The sequence below is a fragment of the Coregonus lavaretus genome, assembly GCF_964263955.1.
Source record: "Coregonus lavaretus genome assembly, chromosome: 18".
NCBI lineage: Eukaryota > Metazoa > Chordata > Actinopteri > Salmoniformes > Salmonidae > Coregonus > Coregonus lavaretus.
The window spans coordinates 6,451,038-6,473,945 of NC_140005.1; the positions used below are offsets into that span (position 1 = coordinate 6,451,038).

The following is a 22,908-nucleotide window of genomic DNA, read 5'->3' on the forward strand; positions in this document are numbered from 1 at the left end:
TGGTGCTCCCTCCTCCTCCGTAGTTCAGTCACATAGCCATCTGGGGCAGTGTCTGCCTGTGGGTGTTGTTCTTCTGGCTCTACTCCACCTTGTGGCCAGTTATACCTATTGCACCAGACATGTCTGGGCAGGTAAAGTACTGATCGCTCCATTTCCAACAATATGCATTTGTCAGATAAATATGTTGCACAATTTGCAACAAAGAAGCAAACTTACTATTCACCTGTCGAAAGTTTTAAATGTATTTGTGTGTGTGTGTTGTGTGTGTGTTTTGTGTGTGTGTGTGTTGTGTGTGTGTGTTTTGCAGGCAGAGATGCTGTTCACCTCAGGAGTGTTCTGGATGAGTCTCCTCTTCATCCCAGTCACCTCGCTGCTGTTTGACGTGGCGTTCAGAGTGTGAGTCCAGACCTTAAAGCATACAGCACTAGCATCTGAGGAACAACTACACTTTAAGATAACTTAGATCTCTCTCTCAGGGTGAAGAGGTCTTTCTGGAAGAACCTGGTTGATGAGGTGCAGGAGCTGGAGGCTAATGCTCAGGACCCTGGAGTAGTGGTTCATGGGAAAAGGTGTTTTTATACCGTCTAACTGTATTATTGTGCGTGTGTGCATGCTTTTTGTTTGACATACTTGTGTGTGTGTGTGGTGTGTTTGTCTGACTCTTCTCTGTGTGTGTGCAGCTTGTCCGAGAGAGCTCAGCTCCTGAAGAACACATTTAAGAAGAACAGCATATCGTCAGCGTACAGCACTGAGTCCGTCCCTCAGAACATGCTACGTGAGTCGCACACAGTTGTCCATCTCTTTGTGTTCCTTCTATGTGTTCATCAGTTGTACTGTAGAACATTAACATCAACAACACCACACTTTCTAAACCCAGAGGCACAACATTGCAAGACTTCCAGAAACGCTTGCGAAACAGACCAAACAGACCAAGCAGACCAAGCAGACCAAGCAGACCAAACAGACCAAACAGACCAAGCAGACCAAACAGACCAAACAGACCAAGCAGACCAAACAGAGCAAGCAGACCAAGCAGACCAAACAGACCAAGCAGGGGTTTGGGATTTGAGAAGTCAAAGAGAGAAGTGAAAAATGCTTCCTTAGTAGTTCATTTTCTCGAAATCTAAAGGCACAACCTAGATTCGAGCCAATGTCTTAAGTAGTTGAACATGTTATTATTCCAACGTCGTGAAAGTGACAAACTGACACGTTTTAATTTTCCAAAAAAACAACAACTTTATATCGAAGGAGTGCCTTTGATTTGACGGCCTGCACATGGGATAGATAGACGACTGTTAGACCCGATGACGTGTTTCTACGCATGAGCTTAGCTAGCCAACGTCGCCATGACATCGCCTACAAGCGTGATCAGGGATTTCTATTGGAGAAGCAGTTTATGTCCATCTTCATACTGTACTGTCTTTGACAACATTTTTGACAAAATTTCCCACAATGCCATTTGTCCCTCCCTCACTGCCCCCATACACACGCAGGCATGGAGGGGGTGAGATTGTCGTTGTCACTCGAGGTGTGAAGGTTAGTGAGCCCCTCACAAGGTTGGATCTCAGTGTACGTAATGTAATGTAATGTAAAGTAGGTAAACTTCCCTAGAGTCATAGAGCTTTGACCGTGGTTAGGTTAGAATCTTCCCTTTAGTTTGAAAACTTCCCTAGAGTCATAGAGCTTTGACAGTGGTTAGGTTAGAATCTTCCCTTTAGTTTGAAAACTTCCCTAGAGTCATAGAGCTTTGACCGTGGTTAGGTTAGAATCTTCCCTTTAGTTTGAAAGCTTCCCTAGAGTCATAGAGCTTTGACAGTGGTTAGGTTAGAATCTTCCCTTTAGTTTGAAAACTTCCCTAGAGTCATAGAGCTTTGACCGTGATTAGGTTAGAATCTTCCCTTTAGTTTGAAAACTTCCCTAGAGTCATAGAGCTTTGACCGTGGTTAGGTTAGAATCTTCCCTTTAGTTTGAAAACTTCCCTAGAGTCATAGAGCTTTGACCGTGGTTAGGTTAGAATCTTCCCTTTAGTTTGAAAACTTCCCTAGAGTCATAGAGCTTTGACCGTGGTTAGGTTAGAATCTTCCCTTTAGTTTGAAAACTTCCCTAGAGTCATAGAGCTTTGACCGTTGTTAGGTTAGAATCTTCCCTTTAGTTTGAAAACTTCCCTAGAGTCATAGAGCTTTGACAGTGGTTAGGTTAGAATCTTCCCTTTAGTTTGAAAACTTCCCTAGAGTCATAGAGCTTTGACCGTAGTTAGGTTAGAATCTTCCCTTTAGTTTGAAAACTTCCCTAGAGTCATAGAGCTTTGACCGTGATTAGGTTAGAATCTTCCCTTTAGTTTGAAAACTTCCCTAGAGTCATAGAGCTTTGACAGTGGTTAGGTTAGAACCTTCCCTTTAGTTTGAAAACTTCCCTAGAGTCATAGAGCTTTGACCGTGGTTAGGTTAGAATCTTCCCTTTAGTTTGAAAACTTCCCTAGAGTCATAGAGCTTTGACAGTGGTTAGGTTAGAATCTTCCCTTTAGTTTGAAAACTTCCCTAGAGTCATAGAGCTTTGACCGTAGTTAGGTTAGAATCTTCCCTTTAGTTTGAAAACTTCCCTAGAGTCATAGAGCTTTGACCGTGATTAGGTTAGAATCTTCCCTTTAGTTTGAAAACTTCCCTAGAGTCATAGAGCTTTGACAGTGGTTAGGTTAGAATCTTCCCTTTAGTTTGAAAACTTCCCTAGAGTCATAGAGCTTTGACAGTGGTTAGGTTAGAATCTTCCCTTTAGTTTGAAAACTTCCCTAGAGTCATAGAGCTTTGACAGTGGTTAGGTTAGAATCTTCCATTTAGTTTGAAAACTTCCCTAGAGTCATAGAGCTTTGACCGTGGTTAGGTTAGAATCTTCCCTTTAGTTTGAAAACTTCCCTAGAGTCATAGAGCTTTGACCGTGGTTAGGTTAGAATCTTCCCTTTAGTTTGAAAACTTCCCTAGAGTCATAGAGCTTTGACCGTGGTTAGGTTAGAATCTTCCCTTTAGTTTGAAAACTTCCCTAGAGTCATAGAGCTTTGACCGTGGTTAGGTTAGAATCTTCCCTTTAGTTTGAAAACTTCCCTAGAGTCATAGAGCTTTGACCGTGGTTAGGTTAGAATCTTCCCTTTAGTTTGAAAACTTCCCTAGAGTCATAGAGCTTTGACAGTGGTTAGGTTAGAATCTTCCCTTTAGTTTGAAAACTTCCCTAGAGTCATAGAGCTTTGACCGTAGTTAGGTTAGAATCTTCCCTTTAGTTTGAAAACTTCCCTAGAGTCATAGAGCTTTGACCGTGATTAGGTTAGAATATTCCCTTTAGTTTGAAAACTTCCCTAGAGTCATAGAGCTTTGACAGTGGTTAGGTTAGAATCTTCCCTTTAGTTTGAAAACTTCCCTAGAGTCATAGAGCTTTGACCGTGGTTAGGTTAGAATCTTCCCTTTAGTTTGAAAACTTCCCTAGAGTCATAGAGCTTTGACAGTGGTTAGGTTAGAATCTTCCCTTTAGTTTGAAAACTTCCCTAGAGTCATAGAGCTTTGACCGTGGTTAGGTTAGAATCTTCCCTTTAGTTTGAAAACTTCCCTAGAGTCATAGAGCTTTGACAGTGGTTAGGTTAGAATCTTCCCTTTAGTTTGAAAACTTCCCTAGAGTCATAGAGCTTTGACCGTAGTTAGGTTAGAATCTTCCCTTTAGTTTGAAAACTTCCCTAGAGTCATAGAGCTTTGACCGTGATTAGGTTAGAATCTTCCCTTTAGTTTGAAAACTTCCCTAGAGTCATAGAGCTTTGACAGTGGTTAGGTTAGAATCTTCCCTTTAGTTTGAAAACTTCCCTAGAGTCATAGAGCTTTGACAGTGGTTAGGTTAGAATCTTCCCTTTAGTTTGAAAACTTCCCTAGAGTCATAGAGCTTTGACAGTGGTTAGGTTAGAATCTTCCCTTTAGTTTGAAAACTTCCCTAGAGTCATAGAGCTTTGACCGTGGTTAGGTTAGAATCTTCCCTTTAGTTTGAAAACTTCCCTAGAGTCATAGAGCTTTGACCGTGGTTAGGTTAGAATCTTCCCTTTAGTTTGAAAACTTCCCTAGAGTCATAGACCTTTGACAGTGGTTAGGTTAGAATCTTCCCTTTAGTTTGAAAACTTCCCTAGAGTCATAGAGCTTTGACCGTGGTTAGGTTAGAATCTTCCCTTTAGTTTGAAAACTTCCCTAGAGTCATAGAGCTTTGACCGTGGTTAGGTTAGAATCTTCCCTTTAGTTTGAAAACTTCCCTAGAGTCATAGAGCTTTGACCGTGGTTAGGTTAGAATCTTCCCTTTAGTTTGAAAACTTCCCTAGAGTCATAGACCTTTGACAGTGGTTAGGTTAGAATCTTCCCTTTAGTTTGAAAACTTCCCTAGAGTCATAGAGCTTTGACAGTGGTTAGGTTAGAATCTTCCCTTTAGTTTGAAAACTTCCTTAGAGTCATAGAGCTTTGACCGTGGTTAGGTTAGAATCTTCCTTTTAGTTTGAAAACTTCCCTAGAGTCATAGAGCTTTGACCGTGGTTAGGTTAGAATCTTCCCTTTAGTTTGAAAACTTCCCTAGAGTCATAGAGCTTTGACCGTGGTTAGGTTAGAATCTTCCCTTTAGTTTGAAAACTTCCCTAGAGTCATAGAGCTTTGACAGTGGTTAGGTTAGAATCTTCCCTTTAGTTTGAAAACTTCCCTAGAGTCATAGAGCTTTGACAGTGGTTAGGTTAGAATCTTCCCTTTAGTTTGAAAACTTCCCTAGAGTCATAGAGCTTTGACCGTGGTTAGGTTAGAATCTTCCCTTTAGTTTGAAAACTTCCCTAGAGTCATAGAGCTTTGACTGTGGTTAGGTTAGAATCTTCCCTTTAGTTTGAAAACGTCCCTAGAGTCATAGAGCTTTGACCGTGGTTAGGTTAGAATCTTCCCTTTAGTTTGAAAACTTCCCTAGAGTCATAGAGCTTTGACCGTGGTTAGGTTAGAATCTTCCTTTTAGTTTGAAAACTTCCCTAGAGTCATAGAGCTTTGACCGTGGTTAGGTTAGAATCTTCCCTTTAGTTTGAAAACTTCCCTAGAGTCATAGAGCTTTGACCGTGGTTAGGTTAGAATCTTCCCTTTAGTTTGAAAACTTCCCTAGAGTCATAGAGCTTTGACCGTGGTTAGGTTAGAATCTTCCCTTTAGTTTGAAAACTTCCCTAGAGTCATAGAGCTTTGACCGTGGTTAGGTTAGAATCTTCCCTTTAGTTTGAAAACTTCCCTAGAGTCATAGAGCTTTGACCGTGGTTAGGTTAGAATCTTCCCTTTAGTTTGAAAACTTCCCTAGAGTCATAGAGCTTTGACAGTGGTTAGGTTAGAATCTTCCCTTTAGTTTGAAAACTTCCCTAGAGTCATAGAGCTTTGACCGTGGTTAGGTTAGAATCTTCCCTTTAGTTTGAAAACTTCCCTAGAGTCATAGAGCTTTGACCGTGGTTAGGTTAGAATCTTCCCTGTAGATTGAAAGACGGACCTTACTGTAGTCCCCGGGCTAGAATAAAATAAATTGTTCTTAATATGAGAATAAACTATTGTGTAGAATATGTATTATGTAGGATAAGTATTGTTTGGGATATACACTATATATACAAAAGTATGTGGACACCCCTTCAAATTAGTGGATTCGGTTATTTCAGCCACACCCGTTGCTGACAGGTGTATAAAATCGAGCACACAGCCATGCAATCTCCAGAGACAAACATTGGCAGTAGAATAGCCTTACTGAAGAGCTCAGTGATTTTCAACGTGGCACCGTCATAGGATGCCACCTTTCCAACAAGTCAGTTTGTCAAATTTCTGCCCTGCTAGAGCTGCCCCGGTCAACTGTAAGTGCTGTTATTGTGAAGTGGAAACGTCTAGGAGCAACAACATCTCACCCGCGAAGTGGTAAGCCACACAAGCTCACAGAACGGGACCGGCAAGTGCTGAAGCATGTAGCGCGTAAAAATTGTCTATCCTCGGTTGCAACACTCACTACCGAGTTCCAAACTGCCTCTGGAAGCAACGTCAGCACAATAACTGTTCGTCGGGAGCTTCATGAAATGGGTTTCCATGGCCGAGCAGCTGCACACAAGCCTAAGACCACCATGCGCAATGCCAAGCGTCGGCTAGAATGGTGTAAAGCTCACCACCATTGGACTCTGGAGCGGTGGAAACGCGTTCTCTGGAGTGATGAATCACGCTTCACCATCTGGCAGTCCGATGGACAAATCTGGGTTTGGCAGATGCCAGGAGAACGCTACCCCAATGCATAGTGCCAACTGTAAAGTTTGGTGGAGGAGGAATAATGGTCTGGGGCTGTTTTTCATGATTCAGGCTAGGCCCCTTAGTTCCAGTGAAGGGAAATCTTAACGCTACAGCATACAATGATATTCTAGACGAATATGTGCTTCCAACTTTGTGGCAACAGTTTGGGGAAGGCCCTTTCCTGTTTCAGCATGACAATGCCCCCCATGAACAAAGCGAGGTCCATACAGAAATGGTTTGTCGAGATCGGTGTGGAAGAACTTGACTGGCCTGCACAGAGCCCTGACCTGAACCCCATCGAACACCTTTGGAATGAATTGGAACGCCGACTGCGAGCCAGGCCTAATCGCCCAACATCAATGCCCGACTTCACTAATGCTCTTGTGGCTGAATGGAATCAATTCCCCGCAGCAATGTTCCAACATCTAGTGGAAAGCCTTCCCAGAAGAGTGGAGGCTGTTATAGCAGCAAAGGGGGGACCAACTCCATATTAATGCCCATGATTTTAGACTGAGATGTTCGACGAGCAGGTGTCCACATACTTTTGGTCATGTAGTGTATATTGGGTAGGTAGCTGCTGGATCCGTCCCCAGTCCTGATCTCTTTCCTAACCGACCCATCCATCACATCCTGTGTTAGAGACATTTCCCTTGACCTAATATTGAGCTTGTTATTATATCTGTAATTTAGTTGTGGGTTGTTGATCTAACTGTCCTGGCTTTGTGCACCTTCAGTTTGTGATAATGTAGTGTGTGCAGTAGTGCTTCGTCTGCAGGGAACAAGCTTTGGTACGGGCTTTGAGTGTGTTTGAGTTGACTGCATCTGTGATGCATTGTGGGTAAATTGTGACAGACTGACTGATCTACAAATAACAATGAGTAGTTATTTATTATGCAAGGTGGTTTGTAGATCAGTCAGTAGGCAGTCGGCTGAACAAGCCCTTTGAGAGGGGGGTGGGGTTATACTTCCTACTAGTTAGTCCAGATTTGAAAACCTCACTAGGTGGCCAGCGTGAGATTTTGTAATGGCGTCTGAGATGAATATAAGTATAATATGCTTGTTTTCCCTTAGACGGCTATGCCTTCTCTCAGGATGAAAACGGAGCGGTGTCACAGTCCGACGTGATCCGGTCGTACGACACCACCAAGCAGAGGCCCGATCAGCCCCAGTGGTGAAGCCTCTCTCCTCCTCAGCGATGCCCTCCTATCACATGCTGCACACAGCCCTCCCTATTGGAGGAGGTTGACAGGAAGTCACCCCACAAAGTGGGCCGGTCAACTTCCTCCAGAAAGTCTGGAGTGAAGGCCTCGTCCAGAAACAACCCCCAAAGCCCAGAACCCCCTGAGGAACTTCTGTTGATCTGAGAAGACTGGATAGGTGTCAGCAATATGGGGCGAATTCCACTCAGGGAAAGGTGGTATGTATATCATATTGGTTTTACCTGTCCTATCAGATCTACACAAGAGGAGGTAGGAGGAGGAGCTAAGGGCTGTTTCTGGAGAGCACCGAAGAGAGGAAAAAAACATTTACAGAAAGTGTTTATTCATTTTAAGTTTGTCCCAAGCACTGACTTTTTAATGTGTCTTTGTCCTGAAGACTTTACCTGTTTTTATATTTGTCTGCGGAAGAGTTCAATTCTAAGCAACGGGGGTGGCCTTGGAAAAGGAACGTCTCATATTTTATTTTTGGGTGTGGCGTAAGACCAAACTCAACAAGGTGTACATGCCACATAAAGAGCCATGTTGGACCAAAATGATCCACAAATCATCCCTAAACCTGAACTGTGTAAGAGAATGGGAAACCCTGTGATGTTGCTTGCCAAAGAGTAATGTGTGTAACCAATGGGCGGGGGCTATGAATGTAGTCCATGATGATTGAATGCCATTTGCACTCGATCATTGCACTCCAGAATGATATCGCATGCGTTACAGGTTGTTGACTTGATGATGGGCTTCTCATTTTAAGAATATATCTCTGAAAGATTCTTTGCATTCCATGTTTCTCTCTCCAGTCGATCCATCCCAACAGTGCCTTTCAGAGAGTTTCTCTCATCCAGTAATGCTATAGCATGTGTGCATGTTCTTAGTAAAAAAAAAAAAAAAGTATTTCTTTGTCTTTTGCATGGTTTAAAATCCGTCCATGGCTCTTTTCACTGCAATGCAAATATATTCTCACTGACCGAGGAAAAGGAAGTATGCATTAATTGGTTCATTTGAATTTTATCCATGTTGTGTGAGTGAGTGTTTGTGACTTGAATAGATCAGAGTATTTTTGGGGAAATGGATACCCATTTACACAGAAATACCACTCAAACTGAATGTCCGTGAAAGCTGGATATAGCTTGGTTTTCGTTCAGAGAAAAAAAAATGTATTAATGTATTAATGTGTTCTTGTGTTCCTTGAGTCCAAATAAGGAATTCATAATTTAACAAGTTTACTTTTTTTAATATTTCATTCTCAGATGCATAAGGGACTACTGAATAAAACCACTGCTACACTAAAATGCAACCTTTCTTCTAGTCTGTGTGGACTTTCTTTGCTCACACTTTTCACTGATATTTAAAACACTATAACGATGAAGTATACGAGCATCCCTCACTCACATATGTTGTATAAGCAGTGTGTGCTGATAGAGTGGGAGGTATGCTGTGCTTGCACAAGATGTGGCATTATCCAACCACATGTTTAGCCCAGAACCTGTACAGAGTAGAGTTTAGTTTAACTTTTATAGTGTGAACATTCATTGTTAGTTTTTCTCAATCGCGTACAAGCATTGAACCAAACAATGTCAATTTTCGAAAACGTTTTTCACAAGACACAGAACTCACTGGCCTTTTGCAAAACAGTGAATTGATTTTTAAACCAAGGCAACAGCAAACATGTCGTCACCCACGAATGATGCAGAGCCCCCCCTTGGGACAATCAGTATAATTTTGTAAATGGCGGATCTCTACGGCAAGACACATTCACCCAAGATTCATCAAAATCAGGCCAATAGTGTCTGACATATCACGTGGGTTAGCTAGACTCATATCCCTGAGCATGTGTGCCATTTCGTTACTGAGTCAAACAGACCAAGAGATATAAACGTGCCCGTTATAGCGCCACCGTGTGGTCGATATGAATGTTATATGTTGAGTCTTGACAGTGTTTGCAACACGAGTACCGAATGTTGTTACAATAAGAATATCCTTGACTGATTTATATGCAGTTATGTACCAGACCACTGATTTATATGCAGTTATGTGCCAGACCACGCCCACGTGAATGCTTATAGGTACTAGTCTGGAAAATATTGCATTGAGAGACCACTGTCCATAGATGCCACATATAAAGTTTTGTGCAGATCGGTCATTCGGTGCCAGAAGAGTAGCGTTTTAAGTGTTTTTCACAAAATTCAAAATGCCTGAATATCCATCATGGGTCCCTGAGGAAAATGTATTCCTTTATGAGTAGAAGGACCTTCATACTGAATTTCATGACTTAAGGTCAAACGGGGTGAGCGGCGTGACCTTTCAAAGGTAGCATTTTAAATCTCTTGTTATAGCGCCACCGTCTGACCAATCAGTGTAATTTTGTAAATGCCGGATATCTATGGCAAGACGCATCATTCACATAAGTTTAGTCAAAATCGGGCTGGTGCTGTATGAAATATTGCGTGCGACTAACGTACGAATGTACTAATTCTAGGTGTTTTGTTTTTGTTGTATGGCCACCTGTAACGGCAGTGAAAGCTACCCACATCTGGCCTTGAATGTTCAATGGTGTATCCTTAATCCTGGCTACAACTACATCAAGGCTACACCTGGGGACAGAATAGAACTGTCACCAATGTTGACCTTTTGACCTGTACAGGGACCTATCTTGACCCCTGAAAGCTCAGTAGCAGGAGTTTTACACAGGAGACAACAGAAACAGTTTCACTTTTTATTTGTTTTTAACCATTTGCAACTAGATATATGAAACATAGTCCACTGGAAATTCAGCTAAAGTTACAAACATGTTCATAATTCCCTTTTGTTAAAAAATAATGATGAATTTCCTGTTTTTACTAAACTATTTGCACACAGGGATGTTTACTTGGTAACTTCATTGCTATTTAAGCTTCTACACCCAAAATATGTTCATTATTATTTTTATTAAAATGAAGGCACTGGTAAAGGATTAAAGAATAATCTAACATAGTGGTAAACAAAAGTAAGTATCCAAGCTGTAACAACTAAAACATCGTTGGTCAGTGTTTCCCTGGATTTTTTGTAGCAATGATGGCAAGGTCACAGAGGGACCTAAAAAATGTTTTGTAGAACGAAGGTCCGTTCTGGTGACTTTTTCAAAAGGACATTCTACTCCAAAATGAATGAAAATACAATTATTCTGACACCATCTAATATATAAATACCCCCTCCAGAAATTTGCCAATAACATATTGGTCCATATTATCAAGCAGGTGTGCTATTTATCAATAACAAGTATTACCTGTAGCCCAACTGATGCAGCATAGTGGCTATATCATTAGCTAGGTCACAAACTATAAACCTTATCTTATTGCTAGTTAGCAACATATTGATGAATTGAATGTCCCCAAAAAAATTTCCACTGGCACTCAGTCAAGTTACATTTAGCATCGGTCTCCGCTATGCATTCAACGCCATTGGTGAGCGCTAAAACAGCTAATCCATGCTGCGGCTAAAAACTCAGGTTTTAAAAGTGTGCATTTCGCAGTTGAGAAATAAATGTAAAAGCACTAGAAAGCTGTGATCCTCCTCTTTTAACAGTAGCCATCAACGCTGAATGTTGTGTAATGACTGGGCATGCATGTTTCTCTCCTTGTGGCACTCAATTTGAAAGCGCCTCAAGATAAATATTATTTTCTCACATAGAATGCGACAAGCTGACCAATTGAATAGGTGAACTATTCTACTATGGGGTTGTCTGATTTTGCAGTTGATTACTTGTGTTGTTGGAAAAATTAATGTGGACCAAAGAAATTCATTATAATTCTAAATTCGCTAAACCAAAGCTGCAAGGGCTCAACTCCGACTGGCTCTCATTAGGTTCATAGGCGCCAGGTTTCAGATCTGTCTGGACCAGGCCCAATGTTACACATTTGTGTCAGCTCCACTTCTTTGTGTCTTGAAAATCATAGCTATCATGACACCTGCCATTACGACTCCTACAAGAATTAATGGTATTCCAATAGCATTTCCCACTGTTCCCCTTACATGACCTAGTATATACCCCCCTACTATGATTAACAGAATTGCAAAAGCCAATAACAAACAGAACATTATCTTTCTTCTCCCATTCTCTTCCCCCTGCCTTCTTATTCTTTGCTCTATCATTCTTTCCTGCTCCTGCTTCTGCCTTTCTTCCTCAGCTCTCCTCATCTCCTCCTCCTCTCTGATCTTTTCCTGAGCCTTCTTGTACATCTCATTGGTGTAGTAATCTCCTCCACAAAACTCCACCATGTCTTTTATCTTCTTCAGAAGGCCTGTGACCTGAGCCGGATCGTCATCGTCGTTGTTATTGAACGAGTGATATCTGCCCCCGCAGACGTTCAGCACTTTCTGGAGCTCCTTGCACTCTTTCAGAATGTTGTCCACTTCTTTCCCCATCAGCTGATCTTTACAGGTGAACAGCAAGATGGTGTATAAGGAGGCGTCCTCTCCAAAGTTCTTCTGGATCCACTTCACGGCATTCTTCTCCTCCTCTGTGAACCTCCCCCCCAGCCTGATCACCAGCAGGAATGTGTGGGGGCCCGGGACAGACATGTTGACACACTCCTCTATTGTCTTTTTCACTTCCTCATCCGTCTTCGCTGTATCGAAGATGCCTGGAGTGTCAACGATATGCACCCGCATCCCACAAACCTCTCCCATTTCTTTTTGACACTTGTCAGTCACAGAATTAAGGGAGGGGTCCACTTCAAACACCTTTTTCCCCAGGATGGTGTTTCCGGTTGCACTCTTCCCTGCTCCAGTCTTACCCACCAGAACTATCCTAAACACATCTAAAAACATAGGACTGTTCACATAAAGGTGTTCTGTTGTTTTATGCTTCCTTAGAGAAGTACATTGCATTCGGAAAGTATTCAGACCACTTGACTTTTTCAACATTTTGTTATGTTACAGCCTTATTCTAAAATGTATTAAATTGTTTTTTTTCCTCATCAATCTACACACAATAACCCATAATGACAAGCAAAAACAGGAGTTTAGTTTAAAAATTAAAAAAACGGAAATATTCACTATTCAGACCCTTTACTCAGCACTTTGTTGAAGCACCATTGGCAGTGATTACAGCCTTGAGTCTTCTTGGGTATGACGCTACAAGCTTGGCACACCTGTATTTGGGGAGTTTCTCCCATTCGTCTCTGCAGAGCCTCTCAAGCTCTGTCAGGTTGGATGGGGAGCGTCGCTGCACAGCTATTTTCAGGGCTCTCCAGGGATGTTCGATTGGGTTCAAGTCCAGGCTCTGGCTGGGCCACTCAAGGACATTCAGAAACTTGTCCCCCGGAGCCACTCCTGCGTTGTCTTGGCTGTGTGCTTAGGGTTGTTGTGCTGTTGGAAGGTGAACCTTTGCCCCAGTCTGAGGTCCTTAGCGCTCTGGAGCAGGTTTTCATCAAGGACCTCTCTGTACTTTGCTACGTTCATCTTTCCCTCGATCCTGACTAGTCTCCCTGCCGCTGAAAGCACCCCCACAGCATGATGCTGCCACCACTATGCTTCACCGTAGTGATGTGCCAGGTTTCCTCCAGACATGACACTTGGCATTCAGGCCAAAGAGTTCAATCTTGGTTTCATTAGACCAGAGAATCTTGTTTCTCATGGTCTGAGTGTCCTTTAGCTGCCTTTTGGCAAACTCCAAGCGGGCTGTCATGTGCCTTTTACTGAGGAGTGGCTTCCATCTGGCCACTCTACCATAAAGGCCTGATTGATGGAGTGGTTGATGGAGTGATTGACGGAAGGTTCTCCCATCTCCACAGAGGAACTCTGGACCTCTGTCAGAGTGACCATCCGGTTCTTGGTCACCTCCCTGACCGAGGCCCTTCTCCCCCGATTGCTCAGTTTGGCCGGGCGGCCAGCTCTAGGAAGAGTCTTAGTGGTTCCAAACTTCTTCCATTTAAGAATGATGGAGGCCACTGTGTTGTTGGGGACCTTCAATGCTGCAGACATTTTTTGGTACCCTTCCCCAGATCTGTGCCTCGACACAATCCTGTCTCAGAGCTCTACGGACAATTCCTTTGACATCATGACTTGGTTTTTGCTCTCACATGGACTGTCAACTGTGGGACCTTATATAGACAGGTGTGTGCCTTTCCAAATCATGTCCAGTCAATTGAATTTACCACAGGTGGACTCCAATCAAGTTGTAGAAACATCTCAAGGATGATCAATGGAAACAGGATGCGCCTGAGCTCATTTTCGAGTCTCATAGAAAAGGGTCTGAATACGTATGTAAATACGGTATTTCTATCTTTTATTTTAATACATTTGTCATTGTGGGATATTGTGTGTAGATGTGGATATTTAAAAAAAAATCCATTTTAGAATAAGGCTGTAGCGTAACAAAGTGGAAAAAGTCAAGGGATCTGAATACTTTCCGAATGTACTGTAGATTGAGCATAGATCTGAATCTGCTCAGTTGATGGCAATGGAAAATATTAAAGTCCTTATAATCTGGGGTGGTATTTTTGGAGATGAATTTACTCACCTGTAGAGGAGGTCTTGTCTTGGTCTACCAAGGGAACAACTGAATGGTGTAAGACGAAATAATACACAGTGAGACATTTTTATATATAATGGCAATAGGAAAAATAAAAGTAATAACTCATTATCTACAGCAATCCTTTATGTGGATCACAACAAATATCAAATACATATGGATGCTTAATAAGTGACAACAAACAACACATATATAAAGATAACTTTATCCATCACTCAACAATATGAAAGCAGATGTAATTAAATGGAACAATCTTCCCATACAGTATATCTTAGAGGTAGAATAAACCTCTTCAGAATGGCATGGCTTCTAAAGTGTTTATATTTGTTCTCGGTAATACCAATTACCCCACCTAGGACATTATTTTAAAAAAAGTATACTCGGTTATAACAGACTTTATATGGGCAAATAAAACTCGTAGACTAAAAAGGAAAAATGTACATCTTCCTACGTCAGAGGGTGGTTTTAACCTTCCAGACTTGGAATTGTATCAACTCGCCTCCCAGAGCTTTTACTTGCGACATATCATTAAATGCACTAAAGAGGAACAATGAGTACATATTAAAGATGCGCATGCTCATCCACATAATATTTTCATGCATCTGTTTTCAAAGGATAAAGCTAAGAACATTACCGACTTCATAGCTAATAACACTAAAACAATATGGAAGAAAATGAAACGTATTCTACAAGAACCAATATCACTCCATAAAAACACAACCCTATGGAACAATCCTTGGATAGCTTTTCAGAATTCACCGATAAATTGGTCTACATTGAAAACTAAAGGCATAGAAACCCTAAATGACTTGGTAATAGGAAATACATTTATTTCCAAGACAGAATTAAAAAGCAATTTTGGATTGACCAATGTAGATATTTTCAAATATATGCAATTTAAAAGTTTCATATCAAGACATTTCTATTTGAAATCTGTTGGACATCAGAGCAATCTTGAGGGAACCCTATATGAGTCAGAAAATGATATTCATATGATAGGTAAACTGTACAAAACCTTGCAGAGAGCCTATCCAACTGACAATCTCTTAGAAAAAATATATAAACCACTGGAACCAAGACTTAAAAAGATATTGGCACAAGATAGAGGGAATGCTAGAAAAAACTAACGAAATTACAGTTAACGAAAATGTTGCTTAATCCAGTATAAACTAATGTATATAATTCATTACAGAAGAGGCAACATTCACAAATTCTACAGCACAACGGCTGAGTTATGTCTTAAGTGTAAAACTAACAATGACTCAATAAGTATTACAATGCAAATGTACTTTTAATGTGTCTGTCTGCATATTTCAAGACATGGCATATGAGGGTGCAGTGAAATACCCGATGTGTTGGGCGATACTTTTCTCGTCAATCATCTTGAAAAAACGAATCCTCCATCATAAACACAATGGAAAGGTCAATGCTTTATTATCTATATGTTGAAAAAAAAACGTGGGCAACGGAGAGAAACAAAACGGTGAAGTTTGAGGCCATGTTGCGGACTGTGATACGGGCGCTGAATATGGGGATGTGTGCAGGGATGATGTAGATGATGTTTGTGTGCGTCTGTATGTTGTCGTAGGTGTATGTTTTGTATTGTAAAAAACAAAACAAAAAAAACATGAATAAAATCTTATTACATTTGAAATACATTACACATGGCAATACTCAGAATCAGATAAGTTGAACATGTCCTGGCTTGACTTTAGGCTCTGTTTTATGCTCAATATAAGAGATCCCATTTAAACCATTCAGTTCAGTACATGTGGAACCATTGACGACATTGATACAGTTTAACACTGATAATATTGCGAAATGTAACTATTTATTATGTACAGTTGCTGTTCAGTACTCACTCTCGTCCTCAGCCATTCTCTCAGCCATTCTTTATCTCCGATATTCTACACACACCAAGGTAATAATAATGAAGGATGTGACTCTACCTCATTCCTTCCTCTATAGATATACTGTATGGTATCAGAACTGGCATGTGACGTTATTGTGGCCAACCCCGTGTTTCAATGCAGGTGCAGAGAGACAAATATGTGCAAAGCAGAGGTTTTAGTTTCAGTTTTGTGAACACTTGATGTTGACAAGGTTTATTTCATTGTCCTAACGTCTTAGTAATTATTTTTTACAACAATCAACATGATCAACATCATCATCATCATCATCATCATCTTTGTCTTCCTCCTCCTTTTTATCCTTAATGATGACACATCAACACAGATCTCTCGTGCAATTTTGGATTGAACAATGTAGATTTTTTCAAATACATGCAACTTAAAAGTTTCATATCAAGACATTTCTATTTTAAATCTTTTGGACATCAGAGCAATCTTGAGGGAACCCTATTTGAGTCAGAAAATGATATTCATATGATAGGTAAGCTGTACAAAACCTTGCAGAGAGCCTATCCAATAAGTATTCAACCCCTTTGTTATGGCAAGCCTAAATAAGTTCAGGAGTAAAAATTTGCTTAATAAATCACATAATACATTGTATGGACATACATTGTGTGATAATAGTGATTCTAGTTGCTGAAGAGGAAGGAAACTGCTCAAGGATTTCCCCAAGAGGCCAATAGTGACGAATGGCTGTGATAGAAGAAATCTGAGGATGGATCAACAACATTGTAGTTAATCCATAATACTAACCTAAATGACAGAGTGAAAAGAAGGAAACCTGTACATAATAAATGTATTCCAAAACATGCATCCTGTTTGCAATAAGGCACTAAAGTAAAATTGCAGAAAATGTGGCAAAGAATTAACTTTATGTCCTGAATATAAAGCGTTATGTTTGGGGCAAATCCAACATAAAACATCACTGAGTACCATTCTTCATATTTTCAAGCATGGTGGTGGCTGCATCATGTTATGGGGATGCTTGTCATTGGCAAGGGAGTTATTTAGGATAAAAATAAACAGAATAGATCTAAGCCCAGGCAAAATCCTAGAGTAAAACCTGGTTCAGTCTGCTTTCCAACAGACACTGGGAGACAAATTCACCTTTCAGAAGGACAATAACCTAAAACACAAGGCCATTTATACACTGGGGTTGCTTACCAAGGTGACATTGAATGTTCCTGAGTGGCCAAGTTACAGTTGTGACTTAAATTGGCTTGAAAATCTATGGCAAGACTTGAAAATGGCTGTCTAGCAATGATCAACAACCAACTTGACAGAGCTTGAAGACTTTTAAAAATAATAATGTGGAAATATTGCACAATCCAGGTGTGCAAAGCTCTTAGAGACTCAGAAAGACTCACAGGTGTAACATGTATTGACTCAGGGGTATGAATACTTATGTAAATGAGATATTTCAGTATTTCACGTTCAATACATTTGAAACAATTTCTAAACAATGTTTTCACTTTGTCATTGGGGTATTCTGTGTAGATGGGTGAGAAAAAACATCTATCAATCAATTTAATTCATTTTGAATTCAGGCTGTAACAACAAAATGTGGAATAAGTCAAGGGGTATGAATACTTTCTGAAGGCACTGTATAGACGGTTGGGGACTATACAAGTGATAAAAGAACATCACATATCAGGAATCACATCAGGAAGGATTTAAATCATGTAGCAGTGTCTGGTGTCTAGGTCTTTTTCCTAATCTGACCCCATAGTTCAATAGTTTGATTGACTGGAGGTTGAATGAGTTCTTGTATCGGTTTACTTTGCATAGTGGTTCTCTGTAGCGTCTTTTTGAGGGCAGGACTTTGAATTCTGAGTGGAGGACATGGTTGGGGTCAGTGGAGATTTTTGATGCCAGTCTGTTCATGCTCTTGATGTAACTACTGTTGAAGCACTGTTCCACAGGTAGCACAATTACTTTTGATGCAGTCTTCAGAAGGCGGAGGATTTCTTGTTTGGTGTGGTACGTCATGCAGTATTGTCATGCAGTATTGTGTGATGGACTGGATGGTCGGTGACGCTCAATGTCATTTTTAGTTGTTGTTTTTCTGCAATTTAAACACCACAGCTCTTTGAAACCAAAGAGATCAGAAAGAGGTGAAGTATTTTTCTCTAGTAAAGGAGCTTGTTTACAGGAAAGGTCAGTCATTAGACTCTGGTCTGCGTCCCCCTGGGCCTCTCTGTCTTCCTGGTCCTCATACAGTACATAGCCCTCTGACTCTGTAATGTTGGTCTGCGCCCCCTTGGTCAGGCAGCTGTGATCTAAAAAGGGTCCCAGAAATTGGACAGAAAGGTGCACAACTATCCACACCTACAAGCAAAAGCGTAGGAATTTAGATCATTTGTTTACATTTAAGAAATGTGGCACCCTAATTAACAAAAGAATACCTAAACCCATAACAGCCTTGCAGTACTGCTTATTGTCCTGCATGGTGTTGTCCTGCATGGTGAAGACAGGAGAGGAGGAGGGTGTGTGCAGGCAGATACTGGGAGAGCACAGTCTTTCTTTGGCTGCCGATCTGAATTCTCTGGAACCCTCTTCCCGACAGCTGAAAATTCTGAAGCTTCTGCAAATGTGCAGGATTCTCTACTTTACGCACAGTCTCTGCTTAACAGAACCGAATATAATAGCATATAACGTTTCTGTGAGACAAAAAAACACCACCATCTTTTAATGGGATTTTAGGATGATTGTGTGAATGGTCACAGTTTTCTCTCGTGTGCCTTTTATGCTTCAAGGCAAACAACACTGAACCACGCATCTCCCCATAGCACTCACATCTGTAGCCATGAAATGCTTTGAAAGGCTGGACATGGCTCACATCAACGCCATCGTCCCAGACACTCTGGACCCGCTCCAATTCGCATACCGCCCCAACAGATCCACAGATGACGCAATCGCTATTGCACTTCACACTTCCCTTTCCCACCAGGACAAGAGGAACACCTATGTGAGAATGCTGTTAATTCACTACAGCTCAGCGTTCGTTCAACACCATATTGCCCTCCAAGCTCATCACTAAGTTAAGGACCGTGGGACTGAACACCTCCCTCTGCAAATGGATGCTGGACTTCCTGACGGGCCGCCCCCAGGTAGGTAACAACACATCCGCCACGCTGACCATCAACACGGGGGCTCTTCAGGGGTGCGTGCTTAGTTCCTTCCTGTACTCCCTGTTCACCCACGACTGCATGGCCAGAGACAACTCCAACACCATCATTAAGTTTGCAGACGACACAACGGTGACAGGACTAATCAACTGATCACAACCTACAGGAAGGAGGTCAGAGACCTGCCAGTGTGGAGCCAGGACACCGACCACTCCCTCAACGTCAGTAAGACAAAGGATCTTATCGTGGACTACAAGAAACGGAGGGCAGAGCACGCCCCCATTCACATCGACGGTGCTGTAGTGGAGAAAGTCGAGAGCTTCAAGTTCCTCGGCATCCACATCACTGAGGATCTATCATGGCCCACACACAGCAACACAGTCGTGAAGATGGCACGACAATGCCTCTTCCCCCTCAGGAGGCTGAAAAGATTTGGCATGGGCCCTCAGATCCTCAAAACGTTCTACAGCTGCACCATCGAGAGCATATTGACTGGCTGCATCACCACTTGGTATGGCAACTGCTTGGCATCCGACCGCAAGGTGCTACAGAGGGTAGTGCGTACGGCCCAGTACATTACTGGGGCTGAGCTCCCTGCCATCCAGGACCTCTATACCAGGCGGTGTCAGAGGAAGGCCCTAAAAGTTGTCAAAGACTCCAGACTAGTGTGGCTGGATAGACTGTTCTCTCTGCTACCGCATGGCAAGCGGTACCACGAACGGCGAAACCTACCCGAACAGGGCAGGTTTTAAAAAAATACTTTAAAAAATACTTTAAAAAATATAAACAATATAATTAAACTCAAAATACCAACATGTGAGAAATACTGTACTTTATTAATATTTCAATGGAACCAACCAAAATCATACAATTATTTAATTCAAAATAAATGTCACCAAAATCAAGGTTTCATAATTATTGGCACTCCTCATTTAGTACTTAGTGCAACCACCTCTGGCAAGGATAACAGCATGGAGTCTTTTCCTGTAATGTTTGACAAGGTTAAGGAACACATTTGGAGGGATTTTGGACCATTCCTCTATGCAGATCCTTTCAAGATCCTTCACATTCTTGGGTTTGCGCTTATCAACTGCCCTCTGTATTTCTTTGTCTTTTCTATGGTTTAAAATCCGTCCATGGCTCTTTTCACTGCAATGCAAATATATTCTCACTGACCGAGGAAAAGGAAGTATGCATTAATTGGTTCATTTGAATTTTATCCATGTTGTGTGAGTGAGTATTGGTGACTTGAATAGATCAGAGTATTTTTTGGGGAAATGGATACCCATTTACACAGAAATACCACTCAAACTTAATGTCCGTGAAAACTGGATATAGCTTGGTTTTCGTTCAGAGAAAAAAAATGTATTAATGTATTAATGTGTTCTTGTGTTCCTTGAGTCCAAATAAGGAATTCATAATTTAACAAGTTTACTTTTTTAATATTTCATTCTCAGATGCATAAGGGACTACTGAATAAAACCACTGCTACACTAAAATGCAACCTTTCTTCTAGTCTGTGTGGACTTTTTTTGCTCACACTTTTCACTGATATTTAAAACACTATAACGATGAAGTATACGAGCATCCCTCACTCACATATTTTGTATAAGCAGTGTGTGCTTATAGAGTGGGAGGTATGCTGTGCTTGCACAAGATGTGGCATTATCCAACCACATGTTTAGCCCAGAACCTGTACAGAGTAGAGTTTAGTTTAACTTTTATAGTGTGAACATTCATTGTTAGTTTTTCTCAATCGCGTACAAGCATTGAACCAAACAATGTCAATTTTCAAAACGTTTTTCACAAGACACAGAACTCTGTGGCCTTTTGCAAAACAGTGAATTGATTTTTAAACCAAGGCAACAGCAAACATGTCGTCACCCACGAATGATGCAGAGCCCCCCCTTGGGACAATCAGTATAATTTTGTAAATGGCGGATCTCTACGGCAAGACACATTCACCCAAGATTCATCAAAATCAGGCCAATAGTGTCTGACATATCACGTGGGTTAGCTAGACTCATATCCCTGAGCATGTGTGCCATTTCATTACTGAGTCAAACAGACCAAGAGATATAAACGTGCCCGTTATAGCGCCACCGTGTGGTCGATATGAATGTTATATGTTGAGTCTTGACAGTGTTTGCAACACGAGTACCGAATTTTGTTACAATAAGAATATCCTTGACTGATTTATATGCAGTTATGTGCCAGACCACTGATTTATATGCAGTTATGTGCCAGACCACGCCCACGTGAATGCTTATAGGTACTAGTCTGGAAAATATTGCATTGAGAGACCACTGTCCATAGATGCCACATATAAAGTTTTGTGCAGATCGGTCATTCGGGGGCCAGAAGAGTAGCGTTTTAAGTGTTTTTCACAAAATTCAAAATGCCTGAATATCCATCATGGGTCCCTGAGGAAAATGTATTCCTTTATGAGTAGAAGGACCTTTGTACTGAATTTCATGACTTAAGGTCAAACGGGGTGAGCGGCGTGACCTTTCAAAGGTAGCATTTTAAATCTCTTGTTATAGCGCCACCGTCTGACCAATCAGTGTAATTTTGTAAATGCCGGATATCTATGGCAAGACGCATCGTTCACATAAGTTTCGTCAAAATCGGGCTGGTGCTGTATGAAATATTGCGACTAACGTACGAATGTACTAAAGGACGGAGACAGATCCACAGTCCCCTCCCCAATTTCATCATTGGGGACACTGAAACGGCCTTCTCAAAACGTTAATAAATTCATCAATACTTAGTCAGTCTTTTACAAAATCCCAGTAGATCACTAGATTTTCTTTGCAGTCACTAAATCATGAAAATTTTAAATACAAATATCAAAAGGTGCAGAATTATGGGTAATTACTCTCCTTTTTAAGCATATTTCACCAAAAAATGTCATACACACGTTGTGTGCAGGATTCATTCACTGGTATCATCATAATCCAATTCCATGTTTTCAGTAGATAGGCTTGTCTGCTCATAGGTTTGTAGACTTTCCATTAAAGCAGAAACACAATCCACAAAATAATTGAAGGAAAGGTGAATACAGTGGAGGAACACAACTGATATGAATGTATAGGCCTCAACACAAACCAAAGCAAAGCTCTGTGATGTTGGAGATGATGACTTAAGACTCAACTTTATTCTTTGCATTTCTGCATTCTCTGCAATGTTGTAAAAAATCTTAGAAATTAGTCAGTTGCTTAGATCTTTCCCTATATTTTACCTGTATCAGGCCTACTGCTGATAAAGCCATTTACAATTTTGTGCAGTAGTATTTACTGACTGCCGGAAACAGTGAACACATTTGCAACCTTTTCTCTGCTGATGAAAACAACGTGTTTAGTATTCTGTGAACAAAACACTTGACAGTTAATTTTGTATTAATTGATTGTATTAATTGTATTTAAAGTTTTGCGAAAGTTCAGCCCAGGTACAAAGGCAAGACATTCTGAAAATGTATTTAAAGCATCAGAACATTGTTGTGCTGCCATAGGTACATTTAATCACAGTTCCTAAAAATGCTTCTACGCCATTGAGGAAAAACTGTAAAGTTTTGAAAAACAATCAACATCCTCCTTTTATCTCCTTTATTTTGCTTCAACAGACATCAGTAACAACACAGTGATGCTCGGATGGAGTTTCTAGGTGTTTTGTTTTTGTTGTATGGCCACCTGTAACGGCAGTGAAAGCTACCCACATCTGGCCTTGAATGTTCAATGGTGTACCCTTAATCCTGGCTACAACTACATCAAGGCTACACCTGGGGACAGAATAGAACTGTCACCAATGTTGACCTTTTGACCTGGACAGGGACCTATCTTGACCCCTGAAAGCTCAGTA

At 41.1% G+C, this 22,908-nt stretch overlaps 2 protein-coding genes across 2 annotated transcripts in view; one reads left to right on the plus strand and one right to left on the minus strand.

Moving 5' to 3' along the window:
• LOC311145960 (putative phospholipid-transporting ATPase IA) overlaps positions 1-8,800 on the plus strand; it is a 32,789-nt gene extending 23,989 nt beyond the window's left edge. The window contains exons 30-34 of the mRNA XM_084182363.1: positions 24-131; positions 308-396; positions 477-569; positions 681-775; positions 7,359-8,800. Coding sequence (XP_084038489.1) covers positions 24-131; positions 308-396; positions 477-569; positions 681-775; positions 7,359-7,462 — 489 coding nt within the window. The 3' untranslated portion in view covers positions 7,463-8,800. The remainder of the gene's footprint in view (positions 1-23; positions 132-307; positions 397-476; positions 570-680; positions 776-7,358) is intronic.
• Positions 8,801-10,206: 1,406 nt separating this feature from the next.
• On the minus strand, positions 10,207-15,953 carry LOC311145975 (GTPase IMAP family member 9-like). The gene is made up of 3 exons (XM_084182382.1): positions 15,875-15,953; positions 14,001-14,039; positions 10,207-12,297 (listed from the first exon to the last, which is right to left on the minus strand). Exons 1-3 carry the CDS (start codon positions 15,900-15,902, stop codon positions 11,387-11,389), a joined length of 978 nt encoding a protein of 325 aa, XP_084038508.1. The 5' UTR covers positions 15,903-15,953; the 3' UTR covers positions 10,207-11,386.
• Positions 15,954-22,908: the final 6,955 nt, after the last annotated feature.

Excerpts from the sequence above, each read along its gene's own strand:
- LOC311145975 (XM_084182382.1), bottom strand. The coding sequence starts at position 15,902 with ATGGCTGAGAGAATGGCTGAGGACGAGA. Across the intron at positions 14,040-15,874 it reads GAGAATGGCTGAGGACGAGA|TTGTTCCCTTGGTAGACCAA; the intron begins GTGAGTACTGAA and ends TACACCATTCAG. Across the intron at positions 12,298-14,000 it reads AGACAAGACCTCCTCTACAG|ATGTGTTTAGGATAGTTCTG; the intron begins GTGAGTAAATTC and ends CTATGTTTTTAG.